This window comes from Cuculus canorus, chromosome 12 (genome assembly GCF_017976375.1).
Source record: "Cuculus canorus isolate bCucCan1 chromosome 12, bCucCan1.pri, whole genome shotgun sequence".
NCBI lineage: Eukaryota > Metazoa > Chordata > Aves > Cuculiformes > Cuculidae > Cuculus > Cuculus canorus.
The window spans coordinates 11429726-11453946 of NC_071412.1; the positions used below are offsets into that span (position 1 = coordinate 11429726).

The 24221-nt window shown below is 46.4% G+C and overlaps 1 protein-coding gene and 1 long non-coding RNA gene across 11 annotated transcripts in view; one reads left to right on the plus strand and one right to left on the minus strand.

Annotated features, from left to right (window-relative positions):
- The window catches only part of LOC128853336 (uncharacterized), a 37685-nt gene extending 31375 nt beyond the window's left edge, over window positions 1-6310 (minus strand). For 4 of the 7 annotated variants that reach the window (XR_008451807.1, XR_008451806.1, XR_008451802.1 and 1 more), the window contains exon 1: window positions 2998-3204. This is a non-coding gene — a long non-coding RNA (uncharacterized LOC128853336). The other 3 variants (XR_008451801.1, XR_008451805.1, XR_008451803.1) reach the window with 3 other exon arrangements.
- On the plus strand, window positions 1765-16938 carry NR2F2 (nuclear receptor subfamily 2 group F member 2). 4 transcript variants are annotated; one of them, XM_054077143.1, is made up of 4 exons: window positions 1765-1771; window positions 2315-2376; window positions 10154-10681; window positions 13832-16938. In XM_054077143.1, exons 2-4 carry the CDS (start codon window positions 2334-2336, stop codon window positions 14104-14106), a joined length of 846 nt encoding a protein of 281 aa, XP_053933118.1. In that variant the 5' UTR covers window positions 1765-1771; window positions 2315-2333; the 3' UTR covers window positions 14107-16938. The 4 variants fall into 4 exon arrangements, with proteins under 4 accessions (XP_053933118.1, XP_009563361.1, XP_053933117.1 ...); XM_009565066.2 differs by lacking the exon at window positions 1765-1771 and having other exon boundaries at window positions 2195-2376; window positions 13832-16937; XM_054077142.1 differs by lacking the exons at window positions 1765-1771; window positions 2315-2376 and adding an exon at window positions 6908-7367 and having other exon boundaries at window positions 13832-16937.
- The last annotated feature ends 7283 nt before the right edge of the window (window positions 16939-24221 follow it).

Here is a 24221-nt window from a genome sequence, read left to right on the forward strand (position 1 = left end):
GCCCTCACCTCTGACCCCTGAGGAGCAAAGTTGTAGCTATCGCCACAAGTTGGGCCAAAGTTTTCAAATCCAGGGCTGGGCAACACCGGAGGGGGGAAACTTCTCTCTGGAATTATTTTTGGTTGGGATTTAAATCATCTTTATTCCATTTAATTGCCTTTCCCTCCTCCTTTTGCCAAACAATTCCTTTCGGGGGTGGGGGGGATGATCTCTAAATGCCCTGCTCCCACTACCTTTCCCACTGCTCTTTCCATTTAGGTTTAATTCGGCAGTTTGTTTTCAAGCATGAAAATGGTTATCATCAAACTGAATTGCCAGGTCATCCTTTTAATCCACGGATCTCAAGAATAAATTGCGGGGAGAAGGTGCCCCCCTTTAGGCTTCCACCACCACGACCCGCTCATCTTTACAGGAAAGAAATATTTGGAAAAGGGAGGAAAGGACGAAAAGCTTGAATTCATCTTCTCCGCTTTCTGTGCACCTTCACGGTCCTCTTCTGCAAGGGGGTATTTTGGATCTGGGGGCGGAGGGAGCTCAAAGTGAGGAGGGGAGAGAGCCCACAGATGCAAGTACCCCCTGGCAATAATAAAAATTCATTCAAGTGGGCTATGTCTCCATCTTCCATGTACTGATTAGACTTAACAAGAGTGGAAACTTGTGTAGACCATATTTATGGTATTAACGAGCAGTTAAAAGATTTATCCTTCTTCTGATCAATATTGTTGGTGCCCGGCCCCCCCGCCGGCCCCCGACCCGGCCCTCCCCGAAGGCTGCAATGACAATCGCCTTCATACTTTTTCATCACCGATCGAGGTGGCAAAACCCTTTTGTAATTTTCATTAGCCCAGTAAACATGCAATTAACATGCAGCACTGTGGTTAACTTAATTCCTGTTTTAAGGCAAGGACAAGCAAGAAATGGAAGAGCGTTTGTTCTATTTGTCAAGTATGACACACTTCTTACCCTAACAGTTTCTTAAAATAAAAGCTCGGCTCCCCACCACCACGACCACCACCCCTCTTTCCAGAAACCCCCCACACTGATCCACACACACAAAAAGGAGAAGGAATCCATTAGTTGGAGAGTATTCTCCTGCCAAAGGCGGAATAATGTATTCCAAATTTTCCCAAGCCCTCACTGTACTGGGGTCCCGTCCCGTCCCCCCCTCCCCGGGGAAGGGGACTGAGGGGTTGCTATTTCTCGTGGGTGAAAGATTCAGCCTCCTCTTAGCCATATTTTTTTTTTTTAATAAAATAAAACTAAACGTGCTTCCCATCTCTAAAAGTTGCCATGTTTGTGAAGGGGGTGGGGAAAAATGTCTCCAAGGGTTTCAATTAGCAACAAATGATTATTGCAACGGATTTTTGGTAATGAAAAAATGTGGAGTACCTCTTTCGAGCTGAGATCTCAGGGGCAGTGAAAGAGAGAGAGAGGGGGAGAGGGAGAGAAGGAGAGAGAGAGAAAGAGATTGCTGATTAGCTCGGATTCTTTCCCAACTTGCTTTAGCGTGTGCTTGCGTTCTCTGCCGACCCTACACAGGACACTATATATTTTTTCCCCTCCGGTGCATGTGTTGATAGTTCAGCCTGTAGTTGTTTGCGGTTGGCTTTTTTTTTTTTTTTTTTCCCTTCTTTTTCCCTGCCGGGGAGGGGGGAGGTGAGAAGAGGGGTAGGGTGGGGGGGGGGGTTGAAGTCGGTCTCATCCAACCTACCCCCACAGTCATTAACTTAGATTTCCCTCTCTTATTTTTTTTTTCTCCCCAATTGGAAGGGTGGGTTGTGAATTTTTTTTATTTTTTTTTTTTTTTCCCCCAAGTCTCGCCTTTCCAGCTCCAAACAAGGTGTAGCGAGACGCTCTTCCTTCTAAGGAATGAAATGAGAGACAAGGATCACTCAAAGACATCTCCTACCTTGGGCTTGGGGATTTTTTCTTAAAGGCGAGGCGCACATTCCTAAGCAGCTATGTACAAAGACTCCCCTGAAATCTTGTCTGTGTAAAGTTAGAGTGTGTTCAGGATTTTTTTTTTTTCCTCTCTCCCAAGGCTGATCGCTAATAATACATCGAAAGCACTTCCCTTTAGGTTGTGGGAAATCTATTCCCTTCACCTTGCCTCCTTTTTCGCCCCCCCCCCCCCCCCCGAAGGCTGTAACTTTACTTTTTTTTTTTTTTTTTTTTTAAATCAGTTTGCACAATCGCTTAGATAAACACCAAGAAGGAGACTTCTCTTTAATTACCCAACGCACATCTTTCTGGGGGGCTAACAGCGGTCTGATTATTTTTTTTTTGTTTGTTTGTTTCACCTGCCAAACTAAAGGAGAGGTAGAAAAAGGAAGATGCAAGCGATTTGGGACCTTGAACAAGGCAAATATGGTTTTGGTATGTTTACTTATAGTTTTTTTTCTTCTTCTTTGACACTTTTTTCGGGCAATGTGTTGTGTTTCTTGTGTTTCTCTTTTAAGGAAAACAAAAAATCCAAAAAAGCAAATGTTAGCTAACGTACGTCTTAAACGATCGTTTCTAAGGTTACGTGGGTTGCTCTAAGGAGGGGAAGAGGGGAGGGGGGGAGACCCAAGTATGTGTAATTGCAGCACCATCAGTTAGCACGTCCTTTAGCTAAATAAAGCAAGCAGCAAACAAACAAACAAGCCAGCAAACCCAGCGACCGGAATCGGCTTCCAGGTCCGAGGCGAGGCAATGCGCCTCAAAGTCATTTCCAAAGCGGCGTCCAGGAGGCAGATCCCGGTGCAGCCTCCCCTGCCCGGGCTGCTGGGGGGAGAGCGGCGGGGTGACCTGCTCGGGAGGGTGGGGAGGGCAGGACGAGGCTCTGAACTTAAGCGATAGGTATTAAACTGCGCAGAATTGTGTCTCCGTGTGCAGCTGGCAGCATTTATTTAGAGAAAAGGTCGGTGGTGAAGGTGTAGCACCGAGATCCCCTCTCCCCTCCGTTCCCTTCTCCGGCTAAGTAAGTACAATGGAAAGAAGCTGGAATATACTCACCATCCGAAGGTGTGGTTGGCAGTTCGGCTCAGGCTTTATGGCAATTATTTATCCTTTTTTTTTTTTTTTAAGTATTATCGCAAAAGACGTAGATCTGACTTTAAGCGGCAAAAGTGCTTTGCTCTGACAACAGCATGCGAGGCACCGTTCCTCGTTTTTAAAAAAAAAAAAAAATCACAAAACAGGATTCCCCCCCCCATCCCTTACCAGTATCCCTTAAAAATACCTATTCGGTACGGCGCTCGCAGGAACCCTGATGCAGAAATCTTATAGTCCGGTCTAGAAGTGCCCAAGCCAATTAATTTTAAATCCTTAGGAATTAATCAGATTAAAATGTACAGAAGTTTCATTCTCGCACGCATACGTGAGCCAAAAGTCGTTTCCCTTTAAGAGATCCTTTTCTTTTAAAGTTGGATTTAGGCGGATGAGGGACTTACACTAGGGGGCAGCCGGATACTGTACTTGCTCCAATCTTAAGCAATTTTTTTTCCTCTCTCACAGCATATGCTCTGATTTAGCACTGTAAATTTTTCAGAGGACCCAACTCTGACAGCCCCTGGTGATTTTCAAAGTACCACAAGCCAGTGGTTAAAAATTGCATTGACTTGGAAGTTCAGAGGCACACAATAGGAGCCACTTTCCCTATTCATGGAACTTCAGTGTGGTGGAAGAGAAAAACACACACATACTACATTGAGGGAGAAGAGGAATTCATTGAATTCTGTTAGACGTAACTGCTTTCCACTGAGTTCAGAGCGAAACTCGGTATTTGTTCGATGCTGTATTCATATTGCGATTTAATCTAGAAAGAATTAGAGGACTGTTAGGCAGCTTTCTGCCAGGAAAGCAGCTTCACCCTCCTTCCTTCTCTGTTTTAAAACCTAAAGATTTACACCGGCTCTATCCTCAACTCTATTTTAGCAAAATAAATCCTTCCACTCCCTCTCATTAAAATAAATTTACATCTGCAGTAAAATGGCAGGAGGGATGCATTTGTTTATTTGGAAAACCAATACGGTCTTACTTTTAAAAGAGCATTTCTATTGTCATTAGGCTTGGAGAAGGACAGTTGAGAATCTCCCCATTCTTTGCGAGGCGCTCAGGTTTCGAGTATTATTTAGCGAAATTAGCTGCAGTTCATTTTTACATTCATCTGTTCTGCCTCAACCCACTCGCAGGGGTGTTTTCAAATAAATAGCAAAGCATCTAATGGTGCTAATAGACAGTTATATTGCTGCATCCTTCGAAGAGCAAATAGTTAATCTGGGGCATTCTTCATTAATGCTTGAGCAATCAGCGTATACGGCGGCTTTTAAGCGTGTATCAATGGCTTTTCATTTTTACGATCATACGTTCAAACTATTAATATTGTACGTCCTGTTAAAACCGCTTTCTCTTCTGATTTCTGCGTTTGTTAAGATGGCATTGATGTTTTTTCATATGGTGAATTAATCTTGTTTACTTTGTCAGATTCAAGACAGAAAAGGTTGGTGTTGGGCTGGGTGATTTTTTTTTTTCCCCCTCAGGAAATTCAACATCAGCAACAATCTGTGACTTATTCTGCATTTTGAACCCCCCACTTTCTCCCACCCTCGCCGAAAGGTGACCTCCTCGGCTCTGGGTTATTCGGAAAACATAAAGCTGTTCCCCACATTTTAACGGGGAAAGATCCTTTCCCCCTTTCTGCCTTTCCAGTCTCTCCTGGTCCCCGTTTCGGAGAAAGATTATTTTTGCTCTGTCAGGATCAATGGGAACGTTGCAGTCTTGTCTTTGAAACTGAGCCATAGTACATCTTCGTCTGTGGGGTCTTCACACATCAGGTTTCTAAGCAGGACATTGTCAAGTCTAGGTGCTTTTTACAACTTTCCCATCATCTCGGCACCTGCGGCTTTAGCCCCATCTATTATTCCTGCGGCAGAAGGGGGTGTTCATGTGGCAACATGAAAAAGAGTGTGTGAGGAGGTGAGGGGCGATTAATCCTTGGCAGAATTGTGCACCGCTCTGTGTCCCCACGCCCGTGCTCTGTGACCGGCTCAAACGTGAGCCTACATAGACGCGTGTTTCCAGGCGAGGAATGGTCCGGCCAGGCATTTATTTGTCTGTTTTATCAGGTTTTCTTTTTTATTTCCCCGTCTCTTCGCCTGTTCGAGTGTCTTTTGGCCATTTGCACGAGGAGATGTACTCCAAGTCCCCGTTCCGCTGCCCGGTAGCTCTGTTCAGCGGGAAATAAACAGCTACCCCAGCGGACAGAGGTCGGTTACCTATTTAGCGGTGCTCCCGCTATGGCACAGAGGTTGTGTTACCGTGTCAGGGGACGTGTGAGCCAAAATAAGAAAATCCAAACCCGAAAACCACAAAAATAAAGTAGAAAAGGTCGAGACGAGCCGCTTTATAGCGATACTGTGGAAGTTGCGAGGGGAAAGATACGAGTGTCACGCTCTGCGGAGCGGCTTGGAGTGTGGGGGGGGGTCCCTCCGTCGCGCTAAAGGGAAGGGAGAGATGGGGTCTTGCGAGAAATCGTGCTCCGCTCGGCCCTTCATGAGGCTCCGCACGGGCAGGAGAGCTCGGGAGGAGCCGCGGAGGTACCCCGCGGGGACTGGGCTGTGCGAGCAGCCGGTCCCGGAGCCCCGGGACTAGGGGATGCTCGGCACTCAGAGCCTCGGGACACGGGGATGCTCGGCTCCCGGAGCCCCGGGACACGAGGATGGTCGGCTCCGGGAGCCCCGGGACGAGGGGACGCTCGGCTCCCGGAGCCCCGGGACACGGGGACGCCCGACTCCCGGAGCCCCGGGACACGGGGACGCTCGACTCCCGGAGCCCTGGGACGAGGGCGATGCTCGGCTCCCGGATCCCCGGGACACGGGGATGCTCGGCTCTCGGTGGTGCTCCCCGTCTCCCCCGATCAGCCCTTAAGGCACCGGCATCCCGCGTACCTGCGCAGCCCGACCCCGGCGGGGCCGCCGCGGCCGCTCCCCTCCCCCCGGCAGGGCTCGGTTTTATATTTTATTCAGTGGAGTTTTCTTTCGTTTGAACGCCGGTTTTCTGCTTTACACCGGGGGGGCCGTGCCCCAGGTGGGGCGGCTGCGCTCCGCTCCCCTCGCCCCGACGGGTGGGGGATGCGGAGCGAGAGAGAAAGGAGCGAGGAGAGGGGCTAGAACGCAGAGAGAGCGCGGGGACCGCGGAGAGAGAAGAAGTAAGAGCGCGGAGCCAGCGCGGAGCGGGCGCGGAGGGCGCCCCGGTGCCCGCGCTGGGGCGGCGGCCGCGCTCTAGGACCGCGCGCGCGGGCGGGCGGCGGCGGCGGCCATGGCGGCCGGGCGCGAGGGGCGCCGCGGCCCAATGAGGGCGCGCGGAGGGGAGGGGGGGGGGGGGGAGGCGTGGCGTGAGCTTTTGACCAGTCAAACGCCGGTCGGGTTGCCTTATAAGGCGAGCGGGTCGCCATGGCGACGTGCGCTAAGTTGCAGCAGCCGTGTCAAAGTTCACTCTCCCGCCAGCGGGGCGAGCGGCCGGCGGGGAGCGCGCTCGCCACTCGGCCCACACGCCGCCGCGCCCCGCCCCGCCCCGCCCCTCGCCGAGGGGGGAGCCCCCGCGACGCTTTTTACTTGGGGGGGGTGGGGGGGGTGATTTTCCCCTCTCCCCCCGCGATGCTGCGCGCTGGGTTATGATCCTTCCCTCTCTCTCTCTCTCTCTCTTCTCTCTCTCTCTCTCTCTCTCTTTCTCCCTCCTCCTCCTCCTCCTCCACTCCTCCTCCTCCTCTTTTATCATCCTGGCTGGCTGGGCGCTGCGCTGGCGAGTTGACTCCTTCCCTCCCCCCCGCCCCGCGGCCCCCCTCCCCCCGCCCGCGCCGTGAGCACCGGCGGCGCGGAGGCGAGAGCCCACTTGCGAGGCGGCAGAAGCAGCATAAGGCAGCGCGGCGGCGGCGGGAGCGGCGGCGGCGGCGGAGCCCGGGCGGCGGCGGCGGCGACGGCGGCGGCGGCGACGACACGGGCAGCGGCGGAGCCCAGCGCGACGGAGCGAATTAAGCGACCCTCATAATTCCTAATCATAATAATAATAAAAAAAAAAGCGAGGAGAGGAGGAAAAAAAAATAATTTACCAAACCCCCACCACCCCCGAGCCAAAAAGAGGGAGAGAGAGAGAGAGAGAGAGAGAGAGCGCAGCGCCCGGGCGGAGCGGCGGAGAGGAAGAATTAAAGCGAGCGAAGGAGGGAGGAGAGAACAGAGCAGAGAGAGAGAGAGGAGGAAAGAGGAGGAAAAAAAAAAAAAAGCCCACAAAAACAAAGCGATCGCAGTTGATGTGGCTGCTGCAAGCTGGACTTCCAAAAACTACGGCGAGACCGTCCGCTCTCCGCGCCGAGAAAAGTCTCCTCAGCTGTGCGTGTTTTTTTCCGCTGTGTGTGTAATCTTTAACCTTTTATTCATTCTTATTTTGATGGCTTTCCTGAATGGCTGACTGCGAGCTTCCCTGGACCTGGCCCCCAGACACCCGCCTCTCCTCCTTCAACTACTCTGCTGCAGATCAGCTCTAAGAGAGAGAGGGAGATCTTTGAAGAGATTTTTTTTTTTTCTCCTCTCTCTCTCTCTCTCTCCCTCTCTCCCCCACCCCCACCACCCCTTTACTTTGCTCTCCTGGAGCCCAGACAATCGACTTGCAACTCGCCCCCCCGCACACACACCTCCGTCGCCCCGTGCTTCTGCACCTTCGCCGGTACCGGGAGATTGCCCCCACCCCGACCCTGCTGAAAAAAAAAAAGAAAAAAAAAAAAAAAAAAAAAGACACAACAACAACAAAAGAGAGAGGGGGGAAGAGAGAGAGAGAGAGAGGGGAGGGAAGAAAAAAAAAAAAAAGACTGCTGCAAAGCTGATCTGAAAAGCAAAGCAAACAAACTTTGAAAATAAAGGGGGAACAGGAAGTTTGGCAACGGTGTCCGATAGATATGGCAATGGTAGTCGGTGCGTGGCGAGACCCCCAGGACGATGTGCCCGGAGCTCAGGGAACGCAGCCTTCGCAAGCCCCGCCGGTGCAGGGACCTCCGGCCGGGACCCCGCACACCCCACAGACCCCGGGGCCCGGGGGCCCTCCCAGTACGCCAGCCCAGACCAACCCGCCAAGCCAGCAGAACCAAGGAGACAAACAGCAGCAGCAGCAGCACATTGAATGTGTGGTTTGTGGGGACAAGTCTAGTGGCAAACATTATGGCCAGTTTACCTGCGAGGGTTGCAAGAGTTTCTTCAAGCGGAGTGTAAGGAGGAATCTCAGCTACACTTGTCGTGCCAACAGGAACTGTCCCATTGACCAGCACCACCGCAATCAGTGTCAGTACTGCCGCCTCAAAAAATGCCTCAAAGTTGGCATGAGACGGGAAGGTATTGGGATTTCATTTGTTTTGCAATTTTTTTCACTCGCTGAGTTTTGGGTTTGTGTTTTGGGTTTGTTTGGTTTTTGGTTTTGTTTTTTTTTTTTTTTTAATTATTATTCTTATTATTTTTAACCTGCCTCCCCAAACTCAACCAGAACCTTTCCCTCCCCTCCCTCCCTCCCACCCCCCGAATAAACAGACAGAAAGTTTCTGGTAATGAAAGAAAGAGGTGTTGGAGAGGGTGGGCAGGGGAGGCAGGGGTTCTTGCATGCTTTCTCCCGCACTCGTAATTGATTTGTGTTTGTTTTGATTTTGCTGATGGAGGTTTATTGGAAGTGGGTTTTTAGTTTCACGCTGCTTAAGAGCGAGATGATCATTCTGACGGGTGGTTACTTTTCCTTCGCGTTACCTCCTGCATGCCCAGCGTTCCCCCCTGTCCCCCGAGCAGCTCTGTGCGTGTCTCTGTGTACACACACGGAGCCTCACGAGATGCACACACACGCATATATATCCCCCAGCACCCTGCCTTAGACTGCAATTTTACACAGGCGGTTCAAATTACTATTACAATGGGACTCACCCTACCGAGGCTCTACAGCACTCCACTGTGGATTTCCAGACGGATTTTTCCTCCTTTAAAAAATGTATATATACACACGCATACCCGCGTGTGTGTGCGTGTGTGTATTGCCGCGTGCCTGCCCTTCCTGATTGTTATTATCTCACTTTTCTCTTCTTCCTCCTATTTTCTCATCCCTCCGGGTGAGGCAGGAGGGGGCAGAAGGGACGGGTGGGGGAGAAGGAGCAGCCCAGGAGTGAGTGTGGGGTGCTCGGGTCTCTGCAAGTAGAGTCTTTGTGATATAAAATTAGACGAGAAATGTGAGCCTGCAGTTTTCCAGTGTGTGCTGTGTCTGGACGCTGCTATGTAGGTTAAGGGTTAGGGGGCTTGGGACTTGCTGGGCTCCTCTCTTTGTGTTTCTGCAAGAGTAACTAACCTTGTAATACGTGCGATAACAAATATAAATCAAGCACATTTTTAGGCGTTCTCCCTTCTTGCTGTCTCTCTGCCTCTGAGCTCTTTTTCTCTCTCCTTTTTCTCTCGCTGTCACCGTGTAAATTTATTAACAAAATGAAAGGCCCACTTTCCATGGGCAGCTGAGGAAGGTGCCTTTGGAGAATTCCCCCAGCCTCGCTGGTGGACCTGCCGGGGATGTTGTGGGGTGATCTCGCCTCCTTTGATATTTTTTATAAGGGGGAGGGGGGTTTGGAGTCTATAATAACAGCAGCAGCAATGTATTCAGTGGGCGAGAAATGCGTGTGGGACCAGCGCCGGGGATTTTGAACTCAAGTGTTTCTTCCCTCTCCCCTTGCTCCCTTCCCATCCCGCTCCCCCAGCCTCGAATCAATAAGCTGTTTTAGGTGTCACGACGAAAAATACCCGGGCACACAAAGACGTATCCTGCATCTCTTGAAGGAGGGGTGGCGGTGGTGGCAGTGGGGTTGAAGTAACTGAATTGTGGTGTGTTTGGGGAAGTGAGGATCTCGGGCTCCTTCAGGCAGTCCTGGCCGAGTGGACAGCACTGCTCAGCTTTTGTTGTTGCTTTTACTCGACCCGAGAACTGTGGAGCCTTAAAACTGGGTACGGGATGAACTCTGACTGGAAAAAATGCCTGTTTCTCCTTAAGCTGACTTGGTACGGTGTCACACACGCACGCACAAGCACACAAAGCAGGGCTGTATTTGAATCGATGGTCGCAATTCAGATATTAATAGCTGTAGTTTCTTTCTTATTTACTGCAGCGGTCCAGAGGGGCAGAATGCCACCCACACAGCCAACTCATGGTCAGTTCGCCTTGACAAACGGGGACCCTCTCAACTGCCATTCCTACCTATCCGGATATATCTCCCTTCTTCTGAGAGCAGAGCCCTACCCCACCTCCCGCTTTGGCAGTCAGTGCATGCAACCCAACAACATCATGGGCATCGAGAACATTTGTGAACTGGCAGCTAGGATGCTCTTCAGTGCGGTGGAGTGGGCCAGGAATATCCCCTTCTTCCCAGACCTCCAGATCACAGACCAGGTGGCCCTCCTGAGGCTGACCTGGAGCGAGTTATTTGTCCTCAACGCTGCCCAGTGCTCCATGCCCCTCCACGTAGCTCCGCTCCTGGCAGCTGCCGGCCTCCACGCTTCGCCAATGTCTGCTGACCGAGTGGTCGCCTTTATGGACCACATACGAATCTTCCAAGAGCAAGTAGAAAAACTGAAAGCATTGCATGTCGACTCTGCAGAATATAGCTGTTTAAAGGCCATAGTCCTCTTCACCTCAGGTAGGCAGCATTTCTTTGCTCTTCTTTTTTCTTTCTCCTGACCCCCATGAGAACTGTTTGATCTTGTAAAGTGTTATTGCCTGCACCCCATCACCGCTCCCTGCCCCCCGAGAACTAGCGCAGTCTCCTTCCTTTTAGGAAACGGTGCCCTGTGGTCTCCCTTTCAGGGCCTCAGATCTGAGCATCCCATCTTCGAGGGAGTGCAAAATTAAAAAAAAAAGGAAAAAAAAGAAAAAAATCAACATTGAATAAAACACAAACATCCCCCACAAAAAGACAACCAAAAGACACCCCAACCCTAGCTGAATAATGCTGGGGATGGGGGAAGACGGGGCTTGGGGAGAGGCCCCCATTTGCTACAAGAGATTGCGCTTTTCCCATTGAAAATAATATTTTATTTAACAATATAGTTCTGGGTTGTTGCATTTAATGACACGCATCCGAACAGCAGCAAAATCTGTTTGATGTTGTTAAATACAAGTCGTCCTATCAGTGAAACCACTTTAAAAAGAGGATCGTTTTATGGGCAGCCAGAAAGGGAAAAAAAGCCCTGCAGGATTAAAAATTGAATTTAAAAAAAAAAAAAAAAAAAGTTAAATGTGCAAAGCTGAGTTTAAAATATGTTCCCTGCCATCCCATAAAATAAAATAAATCAACTTTCCAAAGAGCTGTCTCTGATTTAAACAGAACGTGGCAATGAGCAGTTCTGTGTCATTTAAGCTAAGGGTAAAAGTTTGCATTTTAACCCAGCAGGAACTGCATAGTCCAAAGCGAGTAGCGGGTGCGAAAAGATCATTACCATAAGTAGACAGGGATAGTATGAAAAAGTAAGAGGAGACTGAAGCTGCCGCTCCGCGGTGTAATTCCGGGGTGGCACAGCCATGCCTCTCCCGAGGAAAAGACCTCGAGGTGTTTCTTAGATAATCAAAGAGAAGGGGGGGGGGGAAATATGTGTCAACTTTTGCTGCCTAGAAATAGTGCATGAGTTATAAAGCAATAATTGAGTGTGTTGTGAAATCTAATTAGCTTGCACTAGAGTTTAACCTGGGTGAGTAATAAACCTGATATTAACTCTGGAGGCTAAATTTTTTTTTTTTTCTTTGAGGGAAAAAAAAAACCTGAAACCCTCTGCTCGCTAATTTGTGCAATACGTTATCTCAGATTGCTAACTTTGAGGCTGCATCCAAACCCAGTGTGCTGGAGCCCTAGAAGTTTTGGGATTAAGTTTAAAAACATACATATTTCTTCTGTAACTCATTTGAAAGCTTGGGAAAGTGGCCACGCGATAAACATATGAATGGAAGCAGGACCTGTAAAATAATTACTCATCGGAGTTTTTTAAAGCCTGATATCAGGAAACAGGAAAAAAATGTAGTTTATGTGGGAAAAGAAGGGCTCACAATCCGTTCCTTGTTGTGTTAAAGGGGGTCTGGGGAACGAAGTCATTTTCTGGACTTTGTCCAGGTTCTGGGTCATGACCTAAACTTCCTTTTATATATTATTGCTTTACACATAAAAAACTTCTCTCTTTTTTTCCCTCCCCCCCCCCCCTCAAATTACTCGTGCTAAAGTTGCGAGGTGATCAATGAACAGGGCACATCCAGCCACAGGGAGACAGGGATCCCGAGTGGGAAGGGGTGTACGTGGGGTGCTTATTTTATTTTTCCTTCATTTTCTAGGATGCATTTCCCTTTCCCTCGCTCAAACCCTCAGCGAGAATCCCACACACACTCACATCCCTCCCCAGCCCTGGCCAGCTCACACCCACACCGAGGAGTTTATTTCCAATCCTGCCTTTTCTCCCAAATCACTTTTTTATTTATTTTTTTTTTTTATTTTTTTTTTTTAGCCTTCTGAGAAAACAATCGTCCGATCCTGTCGTAACTGTTTAATTTATTACTATTTTCAAAATGTGAGGCCTGGCGTGTAAATTGCCTCCCAACTAGATAAACGTTTCTTGTTATCTGAATCTGGGGAAGGTAGCCACATGCAAAAAAAACATAGGGTGCTGCCTGCAGCTTCTGCAGCACCCCAGTAACCCTCCCCGAGGTAAAGCAGGAGCACATAGATGCATATAATGTTTGCTGCAGCCTCTTTTAAGAGTGGGGGGGAAATCTGGGTTCTAATGACTCGCAGAATATGCATGTGTTAGCCCTGTGCCTAGGAAAGCCACAGGGAGGTCAGGTCACAACCTGTGCTCTTTCAGCACAGACGTCTCTGATTTAAAGGGAACTTATTGTATTTTAGCGTATCAGGGAAAAAAAAAAAAAAAAAAGAAAAAAATGTCCAGACCCTATCAGGGAGTTTTCTTCTTGTAAGGGCCTTTAGGTTTAAAAAGAAGAAGAAGAGGGGGGGAAAAAAAAAAAAAAAAAAAGAGGGGGGAGTAGAGGGGGGGAAGAAAGAAAGAGAAAAGAAAAGAGGGGGGAAAAGAAACAGCTCAAATGAACAGAGAGATCACAGTTTGCATGGCTGCCTCTGAATAGGCTAAACTGACAAGATCAGTTTTAAAGGGCCACTTAAATCAGTTTCAAAGACTGAAGAAAAACGCGTTGTCTTCTTTGGGGGAGAATCTGTTGCTGGATCCGGGGCGCCATTATCTTTGGCTGGGCCAGTTTTTTATTATTATGATTTCTGTCACTATTATTAGTATTCCTTCTCATCACATGGTTACGCTCTCCCCAATTAATTTGGGGGTGGGGGGCCGGCTCGGAGAGAAATAGTGGCTTCCTTTCCCCCTCTTTCGACTCAAGCCTTCCCTGTGTCCCCCCCAGCTTTCCCCCCAAAAAATACAGATATACGAAATTGCACTTGGCCAGGACCTCCCTGTCAGCCCCTTAGGTCTGTCGAGCCATCAGAAATCTAGAATCTTGGAGATCCTCAGTCCTAAAGGAGATCTTCCAGAAGAGAGAAATACAAACACACACACATACACAGAAAAAGAGACATTGTCCCTTTTGGTAAAACCTACTTAAACTCTGGGGGGCGAGGTGATGGCGCACGATCTACGCTTAATTCTAGCAATATTTAAAGAAAAAAATCAAATTAAACATTTAAAAAAAAACTTTTTAATCTGATGATTGTTTTCTTTTTTTCTTTTCTTTCTTTTTTTTCTTTTTTTTTTTTTTTTTTTTTTAATACACTTTCTTCTAGATGCCTGTGGTCTCTCTGATGTAGCCCATGTTGAAAGTTTACAGGAGAAGTCACAGTGTGCTTTGGAAGAGTATGTTAGGAGCCAGTATCCCAACCAGCCAACACGATTCGGGAAGCTATTACTACGTCTCCCCTCCCTTCGCACTGTCTCCTCTTCTGTCATAGAGCAATTGTTTTTCGTCCGTTTGGTAGGTAAAACCCCTATAGAAACCCTAATCAGGGATATGTTACTGTCTGGCAGCAGTTTTAACTGGCCTTATATGTCCATTCAATAAAATATCCGAGAGAGAAAAAAAAAATTAAAAATAAAATTAAAAATTGAGAAGGGAGATGAAAGAGAGTGAAAGGAAAGCAAATGACATTTGGGTTCTGGTTGTTTCCTAAATTTCCTTCTGCTAAGAAAGGATGTAAAAGGATGTTACAAGTTTGCTAAAAGAAGACAGGAAAAAATTAATGGACTGTGAATTAAAAAAAAGAGACTGTCAAATGAACTTTTACAGAATGCATTCAAAACTCCCATGTCGTTCAGAAAAAAAAACCAACTTGCTACTTATCATTTTTTGTAAAAAATAAAGAGAAAGAAAGAAAAAAGAAAGAAAGAAAAAAGAGAAAGAAGAAGAAGAGAAAGGATGGTGGGCTTTTTCTTTTTTCTTTTTTTCTTCTTTTTTTTTCTTTTTTGGGGGGTAAACTTTTTAAAAAATCTCGCTTAAAGTGCATTTAAAGGAAATTTGGAGAAAATTAGCAGAACGGAAGAAAGTAAGTCTTTTTTTTCCAAATTATTAATTGTCCTATGTGTCTATGTACCTATAGCTGTTCTTTTTTGTATTTTTCTGGTTTCAAACCAGTTTATTCTGTGGTTCTATAATAATTTTTGATATAACCTTGGCTTCTTAAAAAAAAAAATACAAACTGTGTATCCTTAAAATGTATGTTCTGAAAGAATTAAAACTGAGTCCACAAAAGTATCATAGGAAGAAAGGAAAAGAGAGAAACCCCCCTCAACAACACAATGATGGAAGCGCACTTAAGGTGGTGACCCTAAATCTAGCTTGAAGCTGAGAGACCTATAATTATAGAGACCCGAATGAACCACACGTGTCATATAACTACCCCCAAATCTAGGTTTTTTGATATTTCGGACAGAAAATGAACTGTGGGGATTTATTATAGGTGGAAGGAATTTGTGTCCAAGACACGCTACGGTTTTGATTTAAAAAACAAACAAGCAAGCAAAGTGAACTTTTGTAATTTGAATTGGGTTCCACACAGTTCATCATGAATTGTTATTAAACTCCTCTATCTGTTTGTATATTTGCAAGCCCTTTGTATTATAATAATTGTTGATATTTTCCCTTTTTAAAAAATACCATTGAAATCAGCATGACAAAATAACACTGTTGGCACTTATAGATAACGTGATTGATTCAGTATCTTAGAGTTTACAGTTTTGTGTTTAAAAAAACTGAAGGTTTTTTTTTAAGTGCAACATTTCTGTATACTGTAAAAGTTATAATAACTGAACTGTTTGGTCGAGTCTTTGTGTGTTATATTCCAAGGAAAATTGAAAGTATTCAGAAATTAAAATATTATTTGATATCTGAAACTTGTTTGGCTGTCATAAATGTCTTTCAGAAACCACATTACTTCTCTATAGTTTGCAGTCATTTAAGTCCATAGGCGATTGATTTGTTTACTTGTCACAGTAAGTTTGTAGCAGATGTATTGTAGCGTATTTACCTGTTTAATTCCGGGATGGGGGTGGAGGACTTAAGTTCGTGGTTTATCTCTGGTTTTAGGAAGTACTATGCTGAAATGGTAAACCATCAACCCCCATTCATCTAATCCTCCTGTTAATTAAAAATGGATTTTCTGGAAAAAAAGGCCCTTATTTTTGTCACACTTAAGTGCCTGCATAGGAAAGGTATTGTTGTGAAAAAGTATTAGGAATCTGGAGATCAGTATCTATTTTATGATCAGAATGGGGCGAAAAATCTTTTGTAAATGTCTGACATAGGCGCACAAGATCATTCAAGCAAGGTAATAGCAGTATTGTAAATATAGGTCAGTTGTTTGCAATGAGTTTTCTTTAAGTATGTGTGATTTTTTATAATACTCCGTAGTTGCCATCTATCGTTGTCATTGAGAGGTCTTCAAATGGAGTGGCTTTAGCTTCTAGCGCTGAGGAGTCGGGGTTTAATGTATATATACTCTCAAGTGGATGGTTTTTTTTTTTTACCTTAGACTGTGAAAGCATGACCACAGGTCATCTCTCTATTTTACATATGGGATATATGTCTGTATGTATACTCGCATACATACACGCGTAGGCGTCCACGCATCTTCCCTGTGTCGCTCCAGGGCCCTCTCCCGCCGCTCCTGCCCAGGCACAGCTCCCACTGCTGCGGTGGGGACCTGCCTGGGCGGGTGGCACAGCACCGGGGACACCAGTGGTGCATTTAGTGCTGTCCCGAGCAGGCAAACACCCCCGAAGCTGAAGGAAGGCGAGATGATGTGGTTTTGCAAGGGGTTGATATTTTGTGTGTGTGTGTGTGTGTGTGCGTGTGTCATTTTTATTTCTCCCTCTTTCCCCCCACCCGCCCTCCCCTTGGTCTATGGCAGATGCTTTGTATGTGGAAGCTTGCAATTTTGATCTTGGCTGAGGCTTCCCCCTCTCCCTTTTTTTTTACCACACGTAACTACACCATGTTGTGGTTTCGCAAAAAGAGAGAAAGGGAGGGAGAGAGATCATTCTGTAAAGTCGATTAAACCCTGATCTTTAGTGTGTTCCAGTTAGACACATCTGTACTGGGGGCTGAGGGGCGTATGACTGTGAATTTGAGCAGAGTTTTACATCTGAATCATGGCTCCTTTTCTATAAATATATAAATATATATAAATATATAAATATACTATTATTGCAGGGGATTGCTGACCTCTAGATTTAGCTTTTTCTATTGCAAGTGCTATCCATGTGAGTGTGTGTGTGTGAAGTTTTATGCTTACTAAGAACACAGGATCTTTACTTGTTTGTTTTGTGTTAGTTTATTGTAAACAACCATTTGTTGTAAATTGTTATTGGCATTAAATTATAATTTATGATTTTCAAATCCAAAACATTCTCTGCTTTTTATGTTTTAAAGCCTGTAAGCTATCTCTGTATTTATAAGTTTCTTGCAGCGAGCTTTGGTTCACAGAGAATAATAGTAAACAGAAAATGCACCAGGGTTAAATAAAAACACACACGCACGCACACACACATCAGCCCCATGTATATATGTTTGGAATGCTCAGAGGAGGATTTGTTTAGGGACTTCAGTTAGTTTTAAGTTTATAGCGTTTAAAGAAAGTTTTTCTTCTCATGCTGAGTTAGAACAAAAGATCTATCCAAAGATTGAATTGGACAAAAGAGGAGGGTTGGGATCGAGAAGCTTGTTCTATGTGGAGCTGAGGAGATCTTTTTCTTTTTTTTTTTTAAGGGAAAAAAAAAAAAGCTGCTAAACATGGCGACTCTTTCCCTTTAAGTCTCTAATTTATTTTTTTCTCTCCTTGCGGTTCCCCCCCCTCTTCCCCCCCCCTTTTATTTTCTTCTTTAATCTGATCTTGGTTCGCTTCATTCCTTCCCCTCCACCGCTGCCACCGGCGCGGGGACTGGCGGGGAAAGACCCACAGGCGACCCGGAACGACAGCGAAAAGCTGCAGAGCCGCCCGCGGTGCAAACCACGGCTCGGGAAAGGTCTTCTTCACCCTCCACCCCCCTCCTCCTCCCTCCTCCTCCTCCTCCCTCCCCGCCGCGGGGTCGGGGAAGGTTTGGGCGAGCGGCGGGGGGAGCCGCCTGCGCGGGGCGCGGAGGGGGCGCGGAAAGGAGGCGTCTCTCCCAAGTTCAGACAAAAGCAGAGGGTTGGGGCGAGAGGAGGCGCTTGGCGGGCGGTGCCAGCCCGCCCGTGGGGCTGCCGGGGCCGGGCGAAGCTCCCGCAGCCCGCGGGGTTCGCCCGTGGGGCCGGGCGGGAGGGGAGGAGCCGCCGGCGGGGTGCGCGCAGCGCTGCGCGGCCGCGGGGGCGACGCGTGGGAAAGTGTCATCCGCTCAGCCAACATGGCGTCCCCGGCCCTGCTCGCTCCGCGCCCTGCGGAGCCCCGGGCAGAGGGGCGGGGGGGGACACGGCTTTTTTTTTGCCCCCCCCCCCCCCTTCCCCCTTTCTCCCACCTCCCCAACTCCGCGCGGGCTGCGGAGCGGCCGGAGGGCAGCGCAGCCGCGGCCGCCGGGCGCCTCTTCCCCCGGAGAGCGTATCCCATCTGCATGTAAATGACCTGTGGAAGCATCTCCCCCGTGCGAGCGCGGCTCAATGGCCATTGAAGCGGAGTCAGACCTACCCCGGGGTGTTACATTTAGGGTTTGCGCCTGCAGAGACAGCGGGATCCTCGGGAAAGGTGCCTTAGGAAGAAAGAAGCCGAGGGAAGGAGAGAAAAGGGAGGAAAAAGAGAAGGAGAAAGACATGTCGAGGCTCTCCGTAGCCGCCGCTGATAACGAGCGGGATGTGGGGAATGGAGATGGATTTTTATTTAGGTTTTGTTTCTTGGTTTTGTGTTTTTTTTTTTTTTTTTTTAATTAAAACTTTAGTGGGGTCCTGGGGATCGCGCTCGCTTCGCTTTGCTTTGTAGAATGGAAAGAGATACACGGAGAAATGCAGGCCTTGTCAGGATTTATTGAAGTTGGGTTTAAAAAACGTGCTTCAGATGATTTTTCCCATTTTCTCAGATTTCAAAGGCTCCCCGCAGTGCGGCTGCCTAATTAATGGTGAAATTCAACTAAATCTAATTATGCAGTAATTTTAAAGCAGTTAGTCCTGGGCGCTGCTTTGTAATAGGAACCCAGTTTTTAAAGTTTGCTTAATGTGTTGGTTTAGGGAGCTGGGGAGGAGAGGGGTGTAAGAGACAGAGCTGTGGGGTTGTGGGTTTTTTCCTGACCCCCCCTCCCTTTTTTTTTTTTTCTCCTCCTTTGTAAAGCAAAGAAATGCAAAATGTAAACCCAAAACACCCAGCGAAAGGCAAGGAGAGAGGCTGTGTTATCCATCGTATGCGATACGGGTATTGAGTGAGAGGCACCAGTGAAAGTGTAAATAACACAGTAGTTAATAGGGACCATAAAGGTATTCCTGGCCTATGGATTTCCAAGTGCCAAGCTGTTTTAGAGAGGATCTTGGATCCTGCGGTAATAAAGGGGCAACGGAGACACACAGCGTCTCTTCTTGGGAAATAGAAACCAGATTTCTGCTATTGAACATCTATTGTCATTAAGAGGAGAGGCTTGTGCTCACGAAGTTATAAATCTTATCACCCTTTTGATAACACAGTTGTAATCAGTTAGCATCGCATTCAAACCCAATTGTAAAACTGCCTAATTTAATATGTCATACATGTCATTAAAACTTTATTTCCCCCCCTTCTCTTTTTTTTCCCTTCTCTCTCTACCCATCCCCCCCTCTCCCTCCCCCCCCCCCCAAGTAAAGTGTCAACAGATCTGGCGTGTAACGTGGAGCAGGGAGAGCTCGGGGTGGCTGCGCGGCTCGGGGCCAGCCCGGTGCTGTGCTGAGGAGGGTTTGCCTTCTGCCCGTCTAGGTAATCGGAAGCGTTTATGTCATATTAGAAGTTTAAATAATAATAATAATAATAATAGTAATAATAAAAGTAGAGGGAGTGGGAAACAGGGGAGAGGAAAATTAAATCCTTCTCTTTCCTTCACAATTCCAATCGCTCAATGAAGTTCTTTGAAAGAAACTTGTCTTATGATTAGCTAAGCAAACACATCTGCTTTCCTAGTTTGGGCTTAGCTAATTATCAAAACAAAGGGGCTGTTTCTTCTTCTACCTTGCTGGAAAGAAGATGTTATTTCAGGAGTCCCGTCCCTCCTCCCTCCCCCCCCAACATCCATACACACCACTCAGCCCCTATCCCAGCCCTTCCCAGCGAAGCACCACGCTCGTTTTATTGGGATTACCGATGGGGAAATGAGTTTGCGCATTTCTCTTCCTAATGTTAAGCTTTATCATTACCTTCCTTGGAACAATATTTTTCCAACCAAGCGTCCCTGAGGCAGGGCGGAGGGTGGAGGTGGGGTGGGAAGGGGAAGGGAGGAGGGGGAAGGTGGTTTTGAATTGCGGACCAACTTCGCAGCTATTTGAATCAAGCCTGCGCTCGGTTGATTTTAGTTGACAGAGCGTGTGTTGAAGCTGAACTCTATAATTTGCACTTCTGTTCTTTTATTAGAGTTGGACAACGAACTAATCAGCTTTCCCCCAGCACAGTGTCACTTGTATTTATTTTCCTTTGGAAACTTTTAGACAGAAGTGTTCTTGGAAAAGGGCAGAGGTGGGGGGAAGGTTTCTCGTGGTATTTTTTCTTCTCTTTTCTTCTTCTTTTTTTTTTCTTTTTCTTTTTTTTTTTTCGTCCTCCTGGAGGTGCGGGGATCAACTCTGTGTTTGTGTGGATGTGTGTGTATCCCTGTCCCCCGCGAAAGGCGATCCACGGGGTATTAGAGGAGGATAAGCTCCCAGCTAGATGTGAAATCCGGGCGATGCTGTCCTTGGCATGACTCGGATGGTGGGAAGATAACGCAGAGGCGATCCTCGCAAGACATCCGAAAAGAAAATATAATAAATCCCTACCCCTGAGGCGGAGGGTGAGCCGTGCAGGCGCGCTGCGGTGCGGAGCGATGGGCAGTGAGCGCTGTGGACCCGAATTCGGTCAGGTCTCTGCAGGAACGGCAGTGAGAGACAGTGGAAGAAGGGATTTTATTTTATTTTTTTTTTTTAAGAAAAAAATATGAATGTTTAAAAAGAGAGAGAGAGAGGAAAAAGTCCATAGGAAGGATTTCCACACACAAAAAGCAGGGTGAAATGTTTGTCACTATGCGCCCACCAACGCAGGGAGCTGCACACATTGCTGCGAGCCTGCTCCGTCGGTGTGAGTCGTGAGATATTTTGAATTTTGATTCCAGTGTGTTTTCTTTGAACTGGGCCTTTCGGTTTATTAAGGCAGGAAGAGGAACTCAGCAATCCTCTTTGAAACACGCTTGGTTTAACTATTTTACACAAGTTTGCCCAGGTCCCTGGAGATTCTCCAGTTGAAGAAGATTGAAATTAGAGTTAAAAGCTGGCGGGGGGGTGGATGGTGGTGTAAGGGGGTGGAGGGCGAGTGTGAAAGAGGGTGATGAATCTATTGTAAATGCTCTCCTGTATTCTGATGTGTTGGTGGACGAACAGAAATGAGCGCTGCCTTGTTTGATCCATACGCACCTATCTGCATGTGTGCGGGGGTATGTCATATACTCTCTATATGTACACATGCACACACACAGATAGGCCACGATTAATATTCTGAGATGCAAGAGAAAAAGCTGGTGTTCAGCGGCCAATACAGGAAGGCACACACCGACTGTTTCCCAGAGGCTTTACTCCCAAACTTTGCCTTTTCTTTTGTTTTCTTTTCTTTATTCTTCCCTCCCCCCCCCCCTTGTAAATTGCTGTTAACGTGTGTCTTTATGTTCTGTCTATAACTAGGATGTAATCAGGCGCCCCATGTCTCTCCCTAAAAGCATTTAATAAATGTCTATTAAAGCGCTACAAACGTAAGATAAATTTAGTGGCGCTGCTGTCTCCCTGTATCCAAACGGTAATGATGGATTTATCAACAGGGATTCGCCTTCAGCGCAGTGAGAGAGATTTACTCAACAAATAAGTCGGAAAAGCACCCACCCAAATACAATCATTTATACGGAAACTGATTTCTTTGCAGCACCACAGATTCGAGGGAACATACTGCTTATTGCCTTTTTTTTTCCTCGCTTTTTCTTCTCCCCCTTCCTTCTTTTCTCCCCCACCCCCACCCCCCCGCCTTTTAACATAATCAGTGGAGCTGGGAGCGTGTGTCTGTCTCTATTTTGGGAGTGTTTGCTTCCTTCTTGCTAGTGGAAGCTCCCAGACTCGATCAAACCCGGATCAATGCCTAATTTCTCAACATCATCCGCCGTCTCCTCTCCATCTTCTTCACTTATTTCTTTTCCTTCAGCCCCAAAACGTTGACGCTATGTGTATTCGGTATCAAAAGTCGTCGAATTTCGGAGTCCGAGATGGATGATAAAAGGGGAGAAATTGTCCCCGAATTATTTGTGTGTCGCTTCTTAAACGTTAGCGGGCGGCTCTTAGGAGCCACATAGCCCTGGAGAGATGTTGTCTACCTCTGCTGAAATTTCTCTTTCCTTTTTCTTAGCCCTTGCTTTGAACCCTACCCATTAGCCTGTATGCGAATAAAAGGAATGAACTGAGAAAGAACCACCATTCATTGTTGGATTCGAGCACTGTAAAAAAAATTACTGAAATGCAGCCACATAGCGCCCTTAAGATTATTTCCCTTTCCTAGAAAGTAGATCCTAACCTCAGATTTCTCCCCTCACACACTTTTCCCTGGTCTTATTTCCCTCCTTGACCACATCTTTCTCCGAATCGCTTTGGAAGAAAAAAAAAAACAACCAGCAAAACCAACAACATGTGCTGATTTGATGGTGTCGTTTAAACAACGGGTATGAGAGAGCTGTCTTCATTCTGAAACATTAAGCTTATTTTCTGAATTTCCTTCCTTTCAAATAGCTGCTTGTATTTTACTATCCTGGATCCCCGATTTAAACATCTGCCGTTCTAGGCGCTTGTTAGATACATCTCTATTTTAATTTAATTTAATTTAATTTCGGTATTGTACTTAAAATAATAATAAATAAACCCGAGAACTTGTATTTGCCTTTGCACAGAGTTTTTTATTCTTCTCTAGAAATTTCATTGAGATGTCTCTGCACTTTGTTTGTCAGTTATCTTTGTTCCTTTTAAATAAAGGGCTTTTAAATGGACTTATTGCTCCCAGCGTGGGTTCTTCTCTCTAAATGTTAGAAAATTGTGCCATCTACCCGCTATTCTAAGTACTGTCACACTCGGAGACCTCCAAGGACCTTCCAGCCCCAACTTCAATACAACTGTGTCAAAGGGTGCCTAGTAGCGAGAGGAGAAAGGTTTGCCTGGATTTTACAGATTTCCAGCCTGAATCGCTCTCTGAAGCGCCAAAATGATCTGCAGAGATGCAGTTGGCTCCCTTTGCTGGCTGCCTCTCCGGCCCCAGTTCCAGCCCAAGCCTCTGCAGGAACTAATGAAGCCTCCCTGCCTATGTTGCACTGCACTTTCTCTCCAGTGCATAGTTTTCCTGCTAATTTTAGACACGAAAAGTGTGGGTGTGCAGGGATGAGGGGAGGTGGGGGGAGGGAGGCAGTGACTCTTCTGTCTTGGTGGGTTTTGTTGTTTTGGTTTTTTTCTTAAGAGAAATAGATATTTATAGCAATGGCCTCTAATGATGAAAATATATTGTTGTTAATTGAAAAAAAAACCCACTTTCTGAGGTTGGTTCTGGATGATTAGGTTGGGATGCTGCTGGCTGAGTTTCTAAGAGAGAGATGAGGAAAACAGAAATATATATAAACTTTACAGGCCTTTTAATCTCCACCCAAATAGTTTGCACGGTTACCTACTTCTACCCCCTTAGTAGAACTGGTATATGAGTGTTCAGGTTTAAAATTAGATTTAGAAATCTTTTTTGCTTGTGGGTACAATAGAAATAGTGGGGAAGGTGTCTTAATTTTTTTTCTTTTTTTCCCCTAAAAAATAAAATCAGAAGTGCCTTCTAAATCAGCTAAACGGATTGACAGTTTCCAAGTTTATGGTGTAGTTACATGTCTTCGAAATTATTTTTGCACCCTTTAGGAGTGTTAGGAGAGAATTGCGAGTGTCGTCTGAGTATTTATGGGTGGGGGAAAAAACAGTGATACGCTTTATGACTTTTATGACTTGTTTCACACTGTTCGAGAAATGGAGTTTTAAGCAACATACAATTAAAACTATATTGCTCTTTGGATAAATTCCAAGAAACTCCAGAATCAATTAGTTTAGATCTTTGGATACTTGTTGCTAAAAATAAATAAATAATATAATATCACAGTGTAAAAGCAGCGAGCCCAGGACAGCTCTGCTCCAGGTGTAATTTTTAAGTCGCTGCTATATAGACCAGACAGGCTGCACAGACTACCTTCTCCGATTTCTCATTTTGCATTTATTCCTGTCGGAATATCCAGGCATCCCAGAATCATTTTTCTCATTTTTTTTTTCCCATGCGTTCTCCCATTCGTTCCTTTTCAGGTTTTTCGGAAAACTTCGCGATTTTATTTTATTTCTTTTTTTTTTTTTTCTCCTCATTTGATCTCATTTGATTCTTCCCAGGGTATTTTTAACCATTCCGGTGACTATTTCTATATGTCAGGTGCTCGGGTTAAAACTTTATCCTTCGCTACCCCCAAACCACC

What these genes read in the sequence shown, in the direction of transcription:
- NR2F2 (XM_009565064.2), top strand. Translation starts at nt 7,931, where the DNA reads ATGGCAATGGTAGTCGGTGCGTGGCGAGACCCCCAGGACGATGTGCCC. An exon ending in AGTTGGCATGAGACGGGAAG is followed by an intron (nt 8,361 to 10,153) that starts GTATTGGGATTT and finishes TATTTACTGCAG; the next exon opens with CGGTCCAGAGGGGCAGAATG. An exon ending in CATAGTCCTCTTCACCTCAG is followed by an intron (nt 10,682 to 13,831) that starts GTAGGCAGCATT and finishes ACTTTCTTCTAG; the next exon opens with ATGCCTGTGGTCTCTCTGAT.